This window comes from Mandrillus leucophaeus, unplaced genomic scaffold (assembly GCF_000951045.1).
Source record: "Mandrillus leucophaeus isolate KB7577 unplaced genomic scaffold, Mleu.le_1.0 Scaffold295, whole genome shotgun sequence".
Classification (NCBI taxonomy): domain Eukaryota; kingdom Metazoa; phylum Chordata; class Mammalia; order Primates; family Cercopithecidae; genus Mandrillus; species Mandrillus leucophaeus.
Window position 1 is genome coordinate 156733 of NW_012103087.1, and position 16294 is coordinate 173026.

A 16294-nucleotide genomic window follows, 5' to 3' on the forward strand; every position below is an offset into this window, starting at 1 on the left:
TTTTTTTTTGAGACAGGGTCTTGTTCTGTTGCCCAGGCTGGAGTGCAGTGGCGCAATCTTAACTCACTACAATCTCTGCCTCCGTGGTTCAAGAGATCCTCCTACCTCAGCTTCCCGAGTATCTGGGACTACAGGTGTGTGCCACCTGGCCCTGCTAATTTTTGTATTTTTAGTAGAGATGGGGATTCACCATGTTGACCAGGCTGGTCTCAGACTCCTGACCTAAGGAGTCTGCCCACCTTGGCCTCCCAAAGTGCTGGGCTTACAGGTGTGAGCCACTGCACCCAGCCCGGCAGTGTACCTTCATGAAGACATTTACAAAAGTGGAATTGTAGAATCTCATTGCAAATCAGTATTCATAGATGAATATTTGCAATCAATTTTGATGAAAGGGAAAACTATTTTAAACCCCAGTTAAGTGAAATGTTATTCCCCCATAAAAGAATTTCATTCTTCTCATCAGTGGATGTGTATTATAAAAAATTGTACTCAATTATTATAATCTGAATTGTGTCAACATTTTGTGGAGATTTGTTTTCTCTTGTAATAGGAGTACCTACTTAATATCTTTGATTTTGCCTCTTAGCCCACAAAACTTAAAATATTTACCTCTGGCCTTTTACAGAAATGTTCGTCAACCCCTAGCTTAAAACATTAATTTTTCTCTTTTTCTTCTTTTCTGGTATATGCTTTAAAGGCGATGAAAATCTCACTGTATTCTCTGTTTTAACTGCATCCCAGAGATGCTGATGTATTGCAGTTTCGTACTGTTTAGTACAGGATATATTCTGGTTTCCGTTTAACGCATTCTTTTTATTTATTTATTTAAAGAGAGTCTTGTTCTGTTGCCCAGTCTGGAGTGTAGTGGCGAGATCATAGCTCACTGCAGCCTCAAACTCCTGAGCTCAAGCAATCCTCCCACCTCAGCCTCCTGAGAAGTTGAGATTATATAGGTACAAATTGTCATGCCTGTTTGATGTCTTCTTTCACTTACATATTACTTAGAAGTATATTGCATAATTTCTGAACATTCGGAGATTTAAAAAATCTTTGTTACTGAGCTCTAATTAAATCCTAAAGTGGTCAGAGTGCATGTATACATGATGTCAGTCTTGAGATTTGTTGAGGTTTACTTTATAGCCCAGCGTATAGCCCATTTTGGCAGATACCCAATGTATATTTGAAGTGACATTTTTCAGCTCTTTTGTCGTCTTCTGAAGCTTTGGCTATCCAAATAAGGTTGGTCCCTGTAACATTCTGTACCTACTCTGTACAGATTCCCAGTTTCTACTCACTTAAAATAGGTGTGCTTGTATTTTTAGTGTATATTTCTGCTTTCTCAACCCAGGAGTTTTTTTCCTTCCCCTTGTGGTTATATGCAGCTTATAGGTAAGAAAAACCTTTGTAATGTACTTGAATCTCAGCAGTCCTCAGTTCATTATCAAGTGCCATAGTCCCTAACCATTAAATTAAGTGTTGACCTTATACATAAGGACTTCGTATAAGAATGAGTTCGTTTCTTGTTGACTCCTGTCATGTTGTACCATTGTTCTCTTCACACTGGTCTGACTTGCCTTTGACAAAAGGAAGGGAGTGTGCTTTGCATGGCTGTGTGCTTTCCTAATACCAAGAAGCTATCTAAAGATACTTAACTGTGCTGTGAACTAAAGCTATTGTGTTTGATCTACCCAGCCATCCAGCTGACCCCTGTATACACAATTCTACCTGTTCAGTTCTGTTGATGTTTAAGTTGCCTCTGTTCTTTGGTGGGAAAAGAGGTGATGTATAAAAATTGACTGCTTTGTATAAGGCTTGGTGTGTTAGGTGCTAAATCACTTAACTTTTTCTTGATTTGGGGATCTATTCTCCTTGGTTTTTTTTTTGTTTTTTTTTTGTTTGTTTTTTCCCTTCTTTTAGAGACAGAGTCTTGCTCTGTCACCCAGGCTGGAGTGCAGTGGTGTGATCATAGCTCATTGCAGCCTCCAACTCCTGGGCTCAAGTGATCCTCCTGCCTCCACCTCCCAAGTAGCTGGTACTACAGGCACACATCACCATGCCTGGCTGATTTTTTTACTTTTTGTAGAGACGGTGTGTTGCTGTGTTGCCCAGGGTGGTCTTGAATTCCTGAGCTCAACCGATCCTCCTGCCGTGGCCTTCCAAAGTGTCAGGATTATAGGTGTGAGCCACCATGCCCAGCTGAGATCTGTTTTTTACTATTTCACAATAATTGCTGGAAATATTTGTAATAGTGTGACTTTCACTGCTAAGACAGAAAAGGAAGATAAGGAAATTGAGGAAAATGAAGCTTCTGCTTCTATAACAGGAAAGCATAAACTTTTGAGTTACTTTTAGAGTAAACGGAGATAAGCATGTCTAGATTCTTGACCCACCCTCTTCTGCCACAGTCAGACTTAGAATGCACTTTTGCATGCACTTTTGTTAATCTAATTAATGATCATTTATATGCTTTCTAGTTAGTCAATACGTGTAACTTTATATTTCAGCTCATGAGAGCTTCTGCCCCATGCTGCAGGGAAGTGTATAGCTCTTCAGCTGTGCAGCCAGGATGAGAACTCATGTTCTGTTCTTCCTGCTACTGATGAGACAGGGGAGGCACATGTACATCCAGGCTCTTTCTGCATGGCAGGGCTGTTTAATTAGGGCTGATGGAAGTTTTTGTCATAGAAAATGGGCAATCAGATTTGCAGTTAGTAGTGAAATAATTGACTCTCAATCCATATTGGGAAACAGAAGATAAAACGTTGGTAATAAAAATGTAAATTTTAGAACATAGAACACAAAGAGTGGACCATAAACCGGGCGCTACAACTCACACCCATAATCCCAACACTTTGGGAGGCCGAGGCAGGTGGATCATGAGGTCAAGAGATCAAGACTGTCCTGGCCAACGTGGTGAAACCCCATCTCTACTAAAAATACAAAAATTAGCTGGGTGTGGTGGTGAACGCCTCTAACCCCCGTACTCGGAGACTGAGTCATGAGAATTGCTTGAACCAGGCAGGCTGAGATTGCAGTGATCCAAGATCACGCCACTGCACTCCAGCCTGGGCAACAGAGCGAGACTCCATCTCAAAAGAAAAAAACAAAAACAAAAACAGGGCCAGGCACGGTGGCTCATGCCTGTAATCCCAGTACTTTGGGAGGCTGAGGCAGGCAGATCACAGGGTTAGGAGTTCGAAACCAGCCTGACCAACATGGTGAAACCCCACCTCTACTAAAAATACAAAAATTTGCCAGGCTGGTGGCACATGCCTGTAATCCCAACTACTCAGGAGGCTGAGGTAGGAGAATTGCTTGAACGTGGGAGTTGGAGGTTGCAGTGAGCTGAGATCGTGCCACTGCACTCTAGCCTGGGTGACAGAGCGAGACTCTATCTCAAAAAAACCCAAAAAAACCAAGAGTGGACCCTAATGTAACCTATGGAACTTCAGTTAATAATGAATCTGTATTGGCTCATCAATTGTAACAAAGGTACCACACTAATGGAAGATGTTAATAATAGGAAAAACAGATGGGGAGGATGGGGGAGGTACAGAGGTATATGGAAACACTCTGTACTATCTGATCAGTTTTTCTGTAGAACCTAAGAGGCCAAAAAAAAGAAAACTGTTTAAAATTTTTAAATATCTAGCTTACTGTTCCCCAGTGGGTTCAAATCATACAAAGTTAGTGTTTAACCTCCTGACCCTTGCTTGGGATTTCTCAGTTAAGATGGGTCCAGTTTGCAGTTTGAGCCCGTTTCATCAGTTCCGTTTGCCTCTTGCCCGTGTGTTAACTGTGCTCTTGCCTTTCTCCCTATCTGCTGGAATAGCTGGAATGCCAAGATGCCTTGGAAACAGCCGCCCGAGCCGAGGGCCTCTCTCTGGATGTCTCCATGCATTCTCAGCTCAGAATCCTGGACGAGGAGCATCCCAAGGGAAAGTACCACCATGGCTTGAGTGCTCTGAAGCCCATCCGGACTACTTCCAAGTAAGATGCCCTGCCGGCTGATGACATGAAGCATCAAAGGCATTTTTTTTTTTTTTTTTTTTTTTTTTAGACGGAGTCTTGCTCTGTCGCCAGGCTGGAGTGCAATGGTACGGTCTCGGCCCACTGCAATCTCCGCCTCCTGGGTTCAAGTGATTCTCCTGCCTCAGCCTCCTGAGTATCTGGGACTACAGGCACCACCAAGCCCAGCTAATTTTTTTGTATTTTTAGTAGAGACGAGGTTTCACCATATTGGCCAGGATGGTCTCAATCTCCTGACCTCATGATCCGCCTGCCTTGGCCTCCCAAAATGCTGGGATTACAGGTGTGAGCCACCACACCCAGCCCATCAAAGCCGTTTTAGAACATTCAGGCCAAGATTAGATCAGCTGGGGAGACCTGTCTTTAGTTAAGAGCTCTGTTCACTAAACTCTGTCTTTTAAACACGGGCTGCCCTCTCCGTGCGTGTTGATAGCTTTGTGATTTCGGTTTTCTCTCCTTAGACACCAGCACCCAGTGGACAATGCTGGGCTTTTTTCCTGTATGACTTTTTCGTGGCTTTCTTCTCTGGCCCGTGTGGCCCACAAGAAGGGGGAACTCTCAATGGAAGACGTGTGGTCTCTGTCCAAGCACGAGTCTTCTGACGTGAACTGCAGAAGGTAGGCGCCTCTGGTCCACCCTCATCTCCCCCATGCTGGGTGGGCAGGGCCTGAGCTAGGAGTGTGAAGTCCACAGCTCTGTGTCTTTAAAGAGCCAAGCTGTCCAGTGGAGGGTGGGCGGCCTGGGGATGACTTTCTCTTTGCTCTTTTGCTTTATCTCCTATTTCACCTTTGATCCTGTTTTAACCACGGGCTTTCTCTCTCTCTCTCAGCCCCGCTTCTCTTCCTGAGTCTGCAGGGAGATTATGTTGCTGCCTTGTGACAGAATACATTTTTGTGGTAGCTGATTGTCATGATTAAAATCTAGTTTACAACTTCACATTTTACTACAGGAACCTTCAGAAAGGGTCGGGGGCCCCTGAAAAAGGAAGTTCTTATTCACAAATTGCATTCAGGGATCATTTCCTGGGTGGAAAGAAAGGCTTTTGCTCTCATCATTTTCTGTATCCTGGGAGGCTCCCTATACAGGGTAAATATGTAGTTCCCCAGGAAGGGTATTTTTTCCCAGAAGGTGAAGACTGTGTACATAATTTTAAAGGAGAGACTTATGTGAGTGGTGGCAAAACCTGGAGACAAAAAGTGGTGGCAGGCGGGGAGCTAGGTGTGCCTTTCCCCCGGGGAGATGTGTAACGAGGACGTGTGCCCTTATTAAGACTAGAGAGACTGTGGCAAGAAGAACTGAATGAAGTTGGGCCAGACGCTGCTTCCCTGCGAAGGGTTGTGTGGATCTTCTGCCGCACCAGGCTCATCCTGTCCATCGTGTGCCTGATGATCACGCAGCTGGCTGGCTTCAGTGGACCAGTAAGTTCTAACCATCCTTTCCGACAGTCTCCAGGGGCCCGGCCACGGCCAGCTCTAACACTCTTATTCTGTTCCAGGGGTTGTGCTCAGCTTTGGGCTAGGTAGCAGTCTTAGAGATGCCTTCAGGACTGTTGAAAGGGGTCGATGGATTTTGGAGTGAATGGTGGCTTGGCAACAGCTGGAAGGATGAAAGGGCAGTGTTGCCAGAGAAGAAATGGAACTGGCTTGATTTCTGGGCGGGGGTAAAATGGAACTGATTCCAGTTCTGCACAGGACTGTGCTTCTCGGTTGTGTGTTGACATGAAATGATAGTCGGTGCAGGCAGATGTGTCTTGCAGTGCTGTGAGTGGGTGAGAGCACATTATGTGGCCTGGGCTGGTGAGCCAGCGCTGGGGACATACCGAGTGCCTGGAGGCAGAGTTATCACACGTTTGGCGGGTCCGTGGCAAATAAGCCCTGAGAAAACTAGAGGACTGTCGAGGATTTTAGAGTCTGACCTGGAGTCCATTTAAGTTTGACTTATAGTGTAACTGTGTGGCAAGCGTTGGGGTGGCAGCCGTGGTTTTCCCCAGTCTGTACTGATGCAGAATAGACAAGAGAGCCTTTGACATTCACTCTGTTTCCTGGGCACCTGTTTCTTACACTTGCTGTGCTGCCTTACACTTGAGACCTTGATTAAATCTATTCTCTACACATTTGCCTTGAGGCATCGGAGCAGTAGTACTGCTTGTACTGTGCGTTTTCCGTGTGTGGGTAAAGCTGGAGGTTCATGGTTTTGGTAAGTATGTGCCTCAGATGCATGGTGATTAGGTAAAACTAATTTGCAGTTTTGTTTTTGTTTTTGTTTTTTTAATGTTTGATGCCTCTTGTTAAAGTTTTGATCTCTTTTCTGAAGCAGAGAACACTACTTTTCTGGTATTGGGTTTCTATATTATTAATAATTGACCAACTAACATACTTTATATAAAAGTTTTAAGTAAGAAGGACCATGTAACTGAAATGTTGTGTTATGTAATTTACCAAAATGGCAAACACTTTCATAGAGCCAGCTTCCCCCAAGAAGAGCTTCTGTCATTGTTTCACTACAGGGCTGGTGGCTGCTCTTACCTCATAGAATTCATTCCTCTGGGTAGCACCCTATGCAGGCTTTCCGAATAAAGTGATCATGGGCTTTCTTGATTCCATTTGGCCAATGCAAGAACTTCATTGACTCCCCTCTAAAAAAAAATTCCATGGATTGTTGGGAATTTTATTTTTATTTTTTGAAAAAAAGTTACCTATCCATATTCAGCTTGGTGGCTTCACGGTCACTCCCCCTGAACATTCGTATATTCCGTAATCTCTCATTTATGGTGCAGAACACTGGGATATTAACCTCTAGGAAACTGTTCTAGCTGCCAGGGAAAGCTAAGAGCCCTCCTTTCACAGGAAAGCAGCAGCGTGCTTTTTCTTCTCTCTGCCCTTTCAGGGAAGAGCATCTTAAGGCCAGTGTTATTTCATGGGATTCTGTCCTGGAACTGAGAAAGCAATGGACTCATCTGTAGTGTCTTATACATTTAAAAGTGTAAATAATACACACTTCCTTTTTTGGAACTCCAATTCTAGTATGTTTCTTTTCCATTGGAAATTGAAAAACCAGGCTGGTTTTGAGATTAGTACTAGCAGTGAGTAAACCTCCTTTCTGTGGCCTTAAATCCTTTTGAGGAACATTCGTTTTAGATTTTTGCAAGTTTCCTAATCTGGCACGACTTTCAAACTAGCTTAATCTGTCCTTACAGAAACCTGTATAAGGACAGACTGCCCACATACGGGCTCCCCAAATAAAACGGCATTTTTATTTCTTGTCCCTGCTCGGGTTTCACCGAACCTTGGTAGCCATACACAGAACAAATGAAACACAATCAAGTTGTTGTGCTGTGTTTGTTTTTACCTACCGGCCAGCTGATGCTGACATTTATACACCAAGATGATCCAAGGCTTTGGTGATGCCAGTGGACTAGCGCCATATGTGCAGGGTGCCTGGGGGTCATAATAATGTTCATGGAGTACCAGACTCTCTAACAGTATGGTCCTGTGTAGCCACATTGCTACACTTACAGAGATGCTTTGGGGCCTTTTTGGATTAAGACAGTTCTAAAAGACCAGGCCTCACCTGTGATCTGTGTATAAAGAATTAGCATCGCACCTAGATCTGCAAGAGAAGGCCGCCTCCTGCAGTGCTATCTCTTGGTGAATGCTAACTCTGCCCGAGGGCCTTTTGGGGAAAGGACAGTGTAAAACCCTTAGAGAGGTAAGTTTCCCACCCTTCCAACCTCTCTCCACCTGCAGCTTGCTTGGTGCTGTCAGGATCTGGATTTGGGGGGAGTCTCTCTGTAGTGGAACCAGTGACAGAAGCTGTTCTTTAGAATTTTCAGGATGGCTGTATTCTGCGGTCAGAATGAGAGAGTCAAGCTGGGCAGAATCTCTCGCCAAGAGTTCAGGTAAGGTAATGTTTATTCACTGGGAATGCTTTCCACAGCCAGACAGCTATGCTAACAGTCTCAAGTTTTCTTCCACTTTGTTTAGATTTAAATGATACGTTTGTAACTTTTTAAAAACTAAATTTTGGTTGGATTTTTCGTGGAAATCTCTTTTTTCTTTATCCCCTAAAAAATGGTTTGAAATGTCATTGTTATTTAAAAACCCGATGTGTTGGAACTTCTTTAATCTGCTGTTTCCTCTTTTCCCCCCCCCCTTTGAAAGTTTCGCATAGTATAAACATTCACTCTGTCTTTTACCTTCCCTGCTCCTCCCCTCTGGGAGGCGCTGATGCTATTACCTGGTGCTGAAAAATGGCACTCTAAAGGTATGGGAAGGAAGGAGCCCAAGGCAACCACCTGCTGTCCTTTCAGCCTTCCTTTGGAGACTGCTCCATCAGTGCTGAGGTGTGTGGGAACAGGCGTCACTGCACCGCCATCTTACTGAGTTGCTTCACGTGAGGAAAAGGGGGCTTTGGCCCTGTGACTCAGTTCCACATTTTGGATTGCATACTGGAAAAGAAGCCAATCTTCTTGCTAGTAAACCAGCAACCCGGCTGTATACAGTGGTGACCCAAGCAATGGATATAAATCTAAAAGTCTGAGGGAGGGGAGAGGTGGAATACAGTAGTTCTTGGAATCTGAAGTCTCCTATTTGATCAGGTTATTTCCTGGGACTTGGCAAAAATCTGATTGGTGGGGATCTCCTAGGACCTAGTGGACATCTGGTATTAATTTAATCTCAGGAAAAACAAGAAATTAACCCAGAGAGATTCTGGGTTCTGGAATTCAGCATAGCTACCTCCGGACCGTGTTGTCTGGCCTCCATTTTTGTCTGTCATTCAGCTCTGACTTACAGCTGCAGTCACCTTTGCTGTAAGGAACCTGGGTATAGGGGTGGATGGGCTTCACGTTAATTTTTTTCTTCCTTTAGGGTGGGGGATTGGTTTGGCTTTCTTTTGTTGTTGTTTTTTGTTTTATTTTTGTCAATCAAGATTGATTTTTAGATGCAAGGACTTGAAAAGACCCAGAAGGATGCCACCAGTTTTTCCTTGAGGCCTAGGATTTTTTTTTCTGTCCCGAGCAGAGGTAATTCCTCACAGCTTAGTGCACCCGTGGCACCAGCCATTTTGAGCAGAGCACCTCTTTGGGGAGCTTTTCGTTTTGTTTTGTTTTTAATTCTCTTTCCTTAGCAGCAAGGTCTTTTTTCCTAGAGAATCTACTCCATTGCAGAATCATTGCAACCTCAGGAGCCCTCACTGATTGAGTGCTGTCAGCCTGATATACTACTTTGGACTCTGGAAACAGATATGGGTTCTATTCTCTATTTCTACTGTGTGTCGTTAAACAACCGTCGGAGGCCAGTTGACCTGTTAGATGGCTAGTCCTGTATAATTTGACTCTGTATGTTTCAATGTATGTTACTGCAATGCTTCACCTGCTGTACAGTGTTTGTGAGATGCTCTTTGAAGATGGTACTTTTATATTTTTTCATTTTCAATAAAAGTACATTCCTTCCCACTTCCTGGTATTTAATACTGTTGCTGAATGTGCCTTGTGTGAGTGTGTGCTCCGGCGTTGCAGGACCTCAGCTGGAGGTGGCACTCGGTGGTTCTTGGGGGCTGGCCGCCTTCCCTCTGCAGGTGGTGTTAGACATATACTGCCTGAGGTAACATGTTTTCATTTTTGGGAGGGAGTTGGGAGTGGGGTGGGCCCATGGGAGGGTCTCTGGAGTTTTGATAGCCTGCTTTGTTTGCTCTCTTCTGTACTATTAAACTGCTGATGTTTATTTTCAGGAATGTTTTGCAAATGCACTTCTCACTCTTCCCCAGTACAACTGTAGGTACACTGTTCCTTTTTATCAAATAAGCACGTTTGAAATGATCCAAAAAAAGGTCTTAATTTCATGTAAAGAAATGTATCCATGTGTGGAGATACTGGAATAAGGTCAAAGTTGTACTTTTGAATGACCATGTGTTTAGAGTTAACTTCAGCTCATTGATAGGTTTATGTTACATTAGAAAGAGTAATGGTTTTGATGGTGTCCTGTAAGGAAGAAAGTTTTCAATTAGACCTAGCTCCTGCAGAATGCCCTGAGGAAATTACTGCAGGCAGCTTGTAATAACTGGGTCCTCCAAAGTTTTGTTTTGCTTGCACACTGGTCCCTGAGTGGAGCTGCCTACTCTTTCTAACTTAACATAAAACTATGGCATTGTGTGTGAGTGCCGTGGAGATGTTGACATTGGTGTGTATCTCTCCCTGTAGGCCTTCATGGTGAAACACCTCTTGGAGTATACCCAGGCAACAGAGTCTAACCTGCAGTACAGCTTGTTGTTAGTCCTGGGCCTCCTTCTGACAGAAATCGTGCGGTCTTGGTCGCTTGCACTGACTTGGGCATTGAATTACCGAACCGGTGTCCGCTTGCGGGGGGCCATCCTAACCATGGCATTTAAGAAGATCCTTAAGTTGAAGAACATTAAAGAGAAATCCCTGGGTGAGGTGAGTGAGGGGTGTTTGCTTGACAGCAGAGGGCAACTTCCTAGCTTGAGGTTTGTTCCTCTAGGGCCCTGCATCCTGAGATGAATGAACCATGTCCTTGCAGGGCTCCCTCACTACTCTTTGTATCTTACAGCTCATCAACATTTGCTCCAATGATGGGCAGAGGATGTTTGAGGCAGCAGCCGTTGGCAGCCTGCTGGCTGGAGGACCCGTTGTTGCCATCTTAGGCATGATTTATAATGTAATTATTCTGGGACCAACAGGCTTCCTGGGATCAGCTGTTTTTATCCTCTTTTACCCAGCAATGGTGAGTAAGCCTCCCAGCTGAATCTTGGCAGTTTCTCCTTAGGAAATGAGTTACTTCCATTGGGTTATAGTAGGCATTGCTGAGGTGTCACATCTCTGATTGGAAATTTCCTCAAAGCAGATTAAATCTAGAGCTAGATAGCACTTGCTCCGTTGGGACAGAATTTTGACTTGAGAGGAGGTAAGGTGTCACTTGCATGAAAAAGAGTCTGAATGAGAAGGCCAGCCAGTGAGCCCTGTCTCACTTGACGTAGGAGTGTTTGAGTCACTGCGCTGGAGTTGGTGCTAAGTGATAGGGCCCTCCTGCCTCCCCTTTGGAAACACACAGTGTCTGTGGTCACTATTGAGAATAGATACTTACTTGTCTTCATTGCCTTACAAAGAGATAAGAATTCAGTAATGTTTTATTACAGTTCAATAGGTCGCTTTTATTAAAGACAGTACAGCTACATAACATCCTAGGAAACAGGATTATATGCTCATTTTATTAAGAATGACCTTCAGCAGATTAGGTAGTTCTCAAGTTTGAATGAGCTTTAATTTGGTGTGGCATCGCTTTTCCTTTCAGATGTTTGCATCACGGCTCACAGCATATTTCAGGAGAAAATGCGTGGCTGCCACGGATGAACGTGTCCAGAAGATGAATGAAGTTCTTACCTACATTAAATTTATTAAAATGTATGCCTGGGTCAAAGCATTTTCTCAGAGTGTTCAAAGTGAGTTTAAAGATTTCGTATGTGCATGTGATAGAAGGACTTTGGATTCTTTGGGTCTTATTCACACACTTGGCTTTCTGAACACATTACATACTAGGACTAGTGTCTAGTATATCGTAGGACATAATATCATAGAATCTTTGTGTTCAAAAGGGATCTTAGAGGTTTGAACCCATAACCTCATCTCACTGATGAGGAAATTGAGACCTGGGAAAATGGATTTTTCCCGGTTAATACACAGCTAGTTAGGAATAATTCAGTTTCAAAGTCCCCTGTGTATATTCTCATCCTGCCCATGATTTCCCAGCCTGGTCATGAGGCTTTGAGGTAAGCTGGGAGTCAGGATGGCTGGATGCTGGTCCTAGCTCTGTCAAATATGTAAGTGCCAATAAAGCTAGGAGAAATAGCACAGATGGGGCATTCAGAAAGATCTCCACACGAGTTGAACCAGTGTGCCTTAAAACAGATGAAATTGAAGCAGGAGATACTTAAAACCAAATGCATAGATACTTAATTTAAATAAAAGAGATGAGGCTATTGGTGGACCATAACCTCATTAGGAGCTGAGTCCAATGCTGTAAAACAGTCAATACATTATAGGTGGAGTAGAAATACAGTGTTCAGGTCGGGCGCCAGTGGCGCACACCTGTAATCCCAGCACTTTGGGAGGCTGAGGGAGGAGGATCACCTGAGGTCAGGAGTTAAAGACCAGCCCGGTCAATATGGTGAAACCCCATCTGTACTAAAAATACAAAAATTAGCTGGGTGTGGTGGCATGTTCCTGTAATTCCAGCTACTTGGGAGACAGAGACAGGAGAATGAATCGCTTGAACCCAGGAGGCAGAGGTTGCAGTGAGCTGAGATCACGCCATTGCACTCCAGCCTGGGTGTTGCAGTGAGACTCTGTCTCAAAAAAAAAAAAAAAAGAAAAAGAAAAAATGTTCAGAGCAAGGCAGCTGTTTTCCTTTCATTGAGTAACCTTCAGGAACATGATGTCCAGTTCTGGAATCTGCATTTGATTTATGAGGGCTGTTAAGCTAAGAAGCATCCAGAGGAGGTGACCACTCAAGAGGTGCCCCCCGGTGGATGGGGCTGCCTTGTTAAACAGTGAGTTTGTTTCTACTGGAGTGGAACAAATGGTTTCTGAATGGACAGCTGCCAGCAGGTTGATGGCAGGATGGCTGCCAGTGGTCCTTCTGGCTCTCTGATTCTATAGTTTTATGGTCTTTTTTCTGAGATTCCCCTCATCCATCAGCCCCTGACTGGTATCTTTACCTGTAGGTATTAATTTGAAAAGAGTGTTCTTACTCATTATAAACATGGCCAAGGTGTATAATAAATGTTAAAGTAAGGAGTTCAGTGTTTTTATGTGACTTACAAACTAGCTGTGAAGATAGTTCCCCAATGCCTTAGGCAGTGGTAACACCTTTAAGGTCAGTGCATAGCCTCTTAGAAGAATTAAGTATTTGCCAGGTGCGGTGTTGCATGCCTGTAATCCCAGCACTTTGAGGGGCTGAGGCGGGTGGATCACCTGAGGTCAGGAGTTCAAGAGCAGCCTGGCCAACATGGCAAAACCCCTTCTCTACTGAAAATACAAAAATTAGCCAGGCGTGATGGCACAGCCTGTAATCCCAGCTACCCAAGAGGCCAAGGCAGGAGGATCAGTTGAACCCGGGAGGCAGAGGTTGCAGTGAGCTGAGATCACACCACTGCACTCAAACCTGGGCAACAGAGTGAGACTCCATCTTAAAAAAAAAAAACAAAACTATTGTCCGGGTGAGGTGGCTTATGCCTTTAGTCTTGACGCTTTGGAAGGAGAGACAGGATCACTAGAGCCCAGGAGTTCGAGACCAGCCCGGGCAACGTAGTGAGACCTCATCTCTACAAAAAATAAAACTTAACTGGGCATGGTAGTGCACATCTGTGGTCCCAGCTACTTGGGAAGCTAAGGTGGGAGGATTACTTGAGCCATGGAGGTTGAAGTTTCAGTGAGCCATGATTGTGCCACTGCACTCCAGCCTGAGCAACAGAGTGAGACCTCGTCTGAAAAAAAAAAAGTATCTTATTGTTCTGCTTCCTGCTCCATGGTCTTCAGTACTGTATGGTTGCTTTGCTAATAAGGGGGTTGATTTTGCAAATATTTAAGAAAAATCATTCTGCCTATAGAAATTATATTTCACCTATCTTCCAGTTGTCGTTACTGCATTTTTGTATGGAAGCTTCTATGCCACTGCCAACATACAGCAGGCACTCTACGAAATCTTAGTTACCTCCCCACCGCCTTTCTTTTTTTTTTTTCCTTTTGAGACAAAGTCTGGCTTTGTCACCCAGACTGGAATACAGTGGTGCAATCTTGGCACACGGCAACCTCCACCTCCCGGGTTCAAGCGATTCTCTGGCCTCAGCCTCCCAAGTAGCTGGGATCACAGGCGTGTACTAACACACCCAGCTAATTTTTGTATTTTTAGCGGGATGGGGTTTCGCCATGTTGGCCAGGACGGTCTCGAACTCCTGACCTCAGGTGATTCCCCCTGCTTTGGCCTCCCAAAGTGCTGGGATTATATAGGCGTGAGCCACCACGCCCGACCTCTTAGTCCCTTTTTAATTCTCCAGTGTCATTGTGTTGTCTTTCGTATTAATTCCTTAGGCAAAAATTAAACAACAACCTGGTAAGCAAACGCATTTGCCAATTACAGATACAATTAATGTGTTCATTCTTTCTAAACCTAAGAAACTGACAAGAAAAATCAGAAAAAGGTATCATAGAAGATGATCATTGTGTTCATGTATAGTGATTGCTTTCTGTTAGATTCATTCCTGTCACTTGATCCATTTCAAACCTCAGCCTTTTATACCAGCTGTAGTGGTAAAGTTGATAGTCATAAGTATTGAAGAGTGGCTGGAGACCTACGGAGTCTTATTTGGAGGTGGAGGAACAACATCCCTAGGCTGCTTTTAACTTGCTTTGAAATTGGCTTGCTTTTTCATAGAAATCCGTGAGGAGGAGCGTCGGATACTGGAAAAAGCCGGGTACTTCCAGAGCATCACTGTGGGTGTGGCTCCCATTGTGGTGGTGATCGCCAGCGTAGTGACCTTCTCTGTTCATATGACCTTGGGCTTCGATCTGACAGCAGCACAGGTCAGGCAACCCTCAGGGATGGGGAACATTTTAGAAATACCACATTAGCCGGAGGCTGAGGCAGGCAAATCGCTTGAACCCAGCAAGCAGAGGTTATGGTGAACCGAGATCGCGCGACTGCACTCCAGCATGGATGACAGAGCGAGACTCCATCTCAAAAAAAAAAAAAAAATACCGCCTATGGAGATGATGCTCTGATCTTCTTCTTACTGGACCTGGAGGTTTCCCCAAGAATTAGTAGATATTTTTTCATTCATGGGATTAAGCTGAGAAGCAGAAGAGTGGGGAGCCAGCCCTTATGCACAAATAGTGTATGAGTTGTTTTTAGTCAACCTAAATTTGAGTTTAATTCTGAAATTACAGATCATCCTGTGGTTCATATTTACTGGCAATTTCAATTGAAGGTCTCAAAAACTCTACTTAAAAAAAAAATGTGGCCGGGCATGGTGGCTCACACCTGTAATCCCAGCACTTTGGGAGGCCAAGGCAGGCGGGTCACTTGAGGTCAGGAGTTTGAGACCAGCCTGGCAAACATGGTGAAACCCCATCTCTACTAAAAATGCGAAAAATTAGCCAGGCATGGTGGTGAGCACCTGTAGTCCCAGCTACTCGGGAGGCTGAGGCAGGAGAATTGCTTGAACCTGGGAGGTGGAAGTTGCAGTGAGCCGAGATTGTGTCACTGCACTCTAGCCTGGCCAGCAGAGTGAGACCTTGTCTTTCAAAAAAAAAAAAAAAAAAAAAAGGTAATTGACTTGTAATAACATCTGACAGTCAAGCTGCAGCCTTCCTAGCACCTGAGAGGAAAATGATGGTGTCAGGTTACTTTAGTTGCATAGCATAATTAGGCACAGTTTCTTCTCTTCTCCTATTTTCAGGCTTTCACGGTGGTGACAGTCTTCAATTCCATGACTTTTGCTTTGAAAGTAACACCATTTTCAGTAAAGTCCCTCTCAGAAGCCTCGGTGGCTGTTGACAGATTTAAGGTAAGTGGCTCCTTTCCCTGCCCCAGTGTCAGGAGCCCTCCCCACACAACTAACTGCTGGCTCTGTTCAAGGGGCCGCACAGGCTGGCCTCACTGGATTTAAGCTTGGCTTTGGCCTTTTGGCAAATCGGTAAGAAAAATGGGGCAGTGGAGGAGACTGAATTGAGGGACGAGACTTACCACCTTTTTAAATTAATGTGAATTTTTACCTTTTGTGGATGGCCATGATCTGAGCTCCCAGGATTGCAGTTCCCCTTTAGAGCTAGCCCCTTCCACCTGGTCCTGACATGGATGTGTCGCAACTCACTGGGCCTTGAGGTGGCTTAAACCTAGAAGACCAGCACTGTGGGGCATCTTCCCCTTGATCTTTGTTACTGTCACTTTGATTGGTTGACACGCTGAATCCTTTTTGATACTTTCTTTTTCCTGCCCTGTGGTTGCTACTCACGATGCAGGGAAAGCAGTGACATGGAAATAGTTGTAAAACTAGATCATGTTGAGAAGTGCAGTTAAGTAAGTATCAGCTTCTTTTTTTGCAGGTGGTTAGTTGATCATACCTTGGCTGTGTTCGTTGTTCCTTCAGGATAATACACATACATGATATGAAAGGGAGTATATTTGGGAGGGTGGAGAGAAATAGATATTTGACAGTGGTTAATACTAAACAAAAAAAAGGGGACGCCATGTGG

At 44.3% G+C, this 16294-nt stretch overlaps 1 protein-coding gene across 1 annotated transcript in view; it reads left to right on the forward strand.

Annotated features, from left to right (window-relative positions):
• The window catches only part of ABCC5 (ATP-binding cassette, sub-family C (CFTR/MRP), member 5), a 103199-nt gene that overhangs the window by 29690 nt on the left and 57215 nt on the right, over window positions 1-16294 (forward strand). Inside the window, exons 3-10 of the mRNA XM_011986165.1 lie at window positions 3833-3990; window positions 4491-4646; window positions 5300-5447; window positions 10229-10462; window positions 10596-10769; window positions 11337-11484; window positions 14475-14623; window positions 15499-15606. Of these exons, the coding sequence (XP_011841555.1) occupies window positions 3833-3990; window positions 4491-4646; window positions 5300-5447; window positions 10229-10462; window positions 10596-10769; window positions 11337-11484; window positions 14475-14623; window positions 15499-15606 (1275 nt within the window). The remainder of the gene's footprint in view (window positions 1-3832; window positions 3991-4490; window positions 4647-5299; window positions 5448-10228; window positions 10463-10595; window positions 10770-11336; window positions 11485-14474; window positions 14624-15498; window positions 15607-16294) is intronic.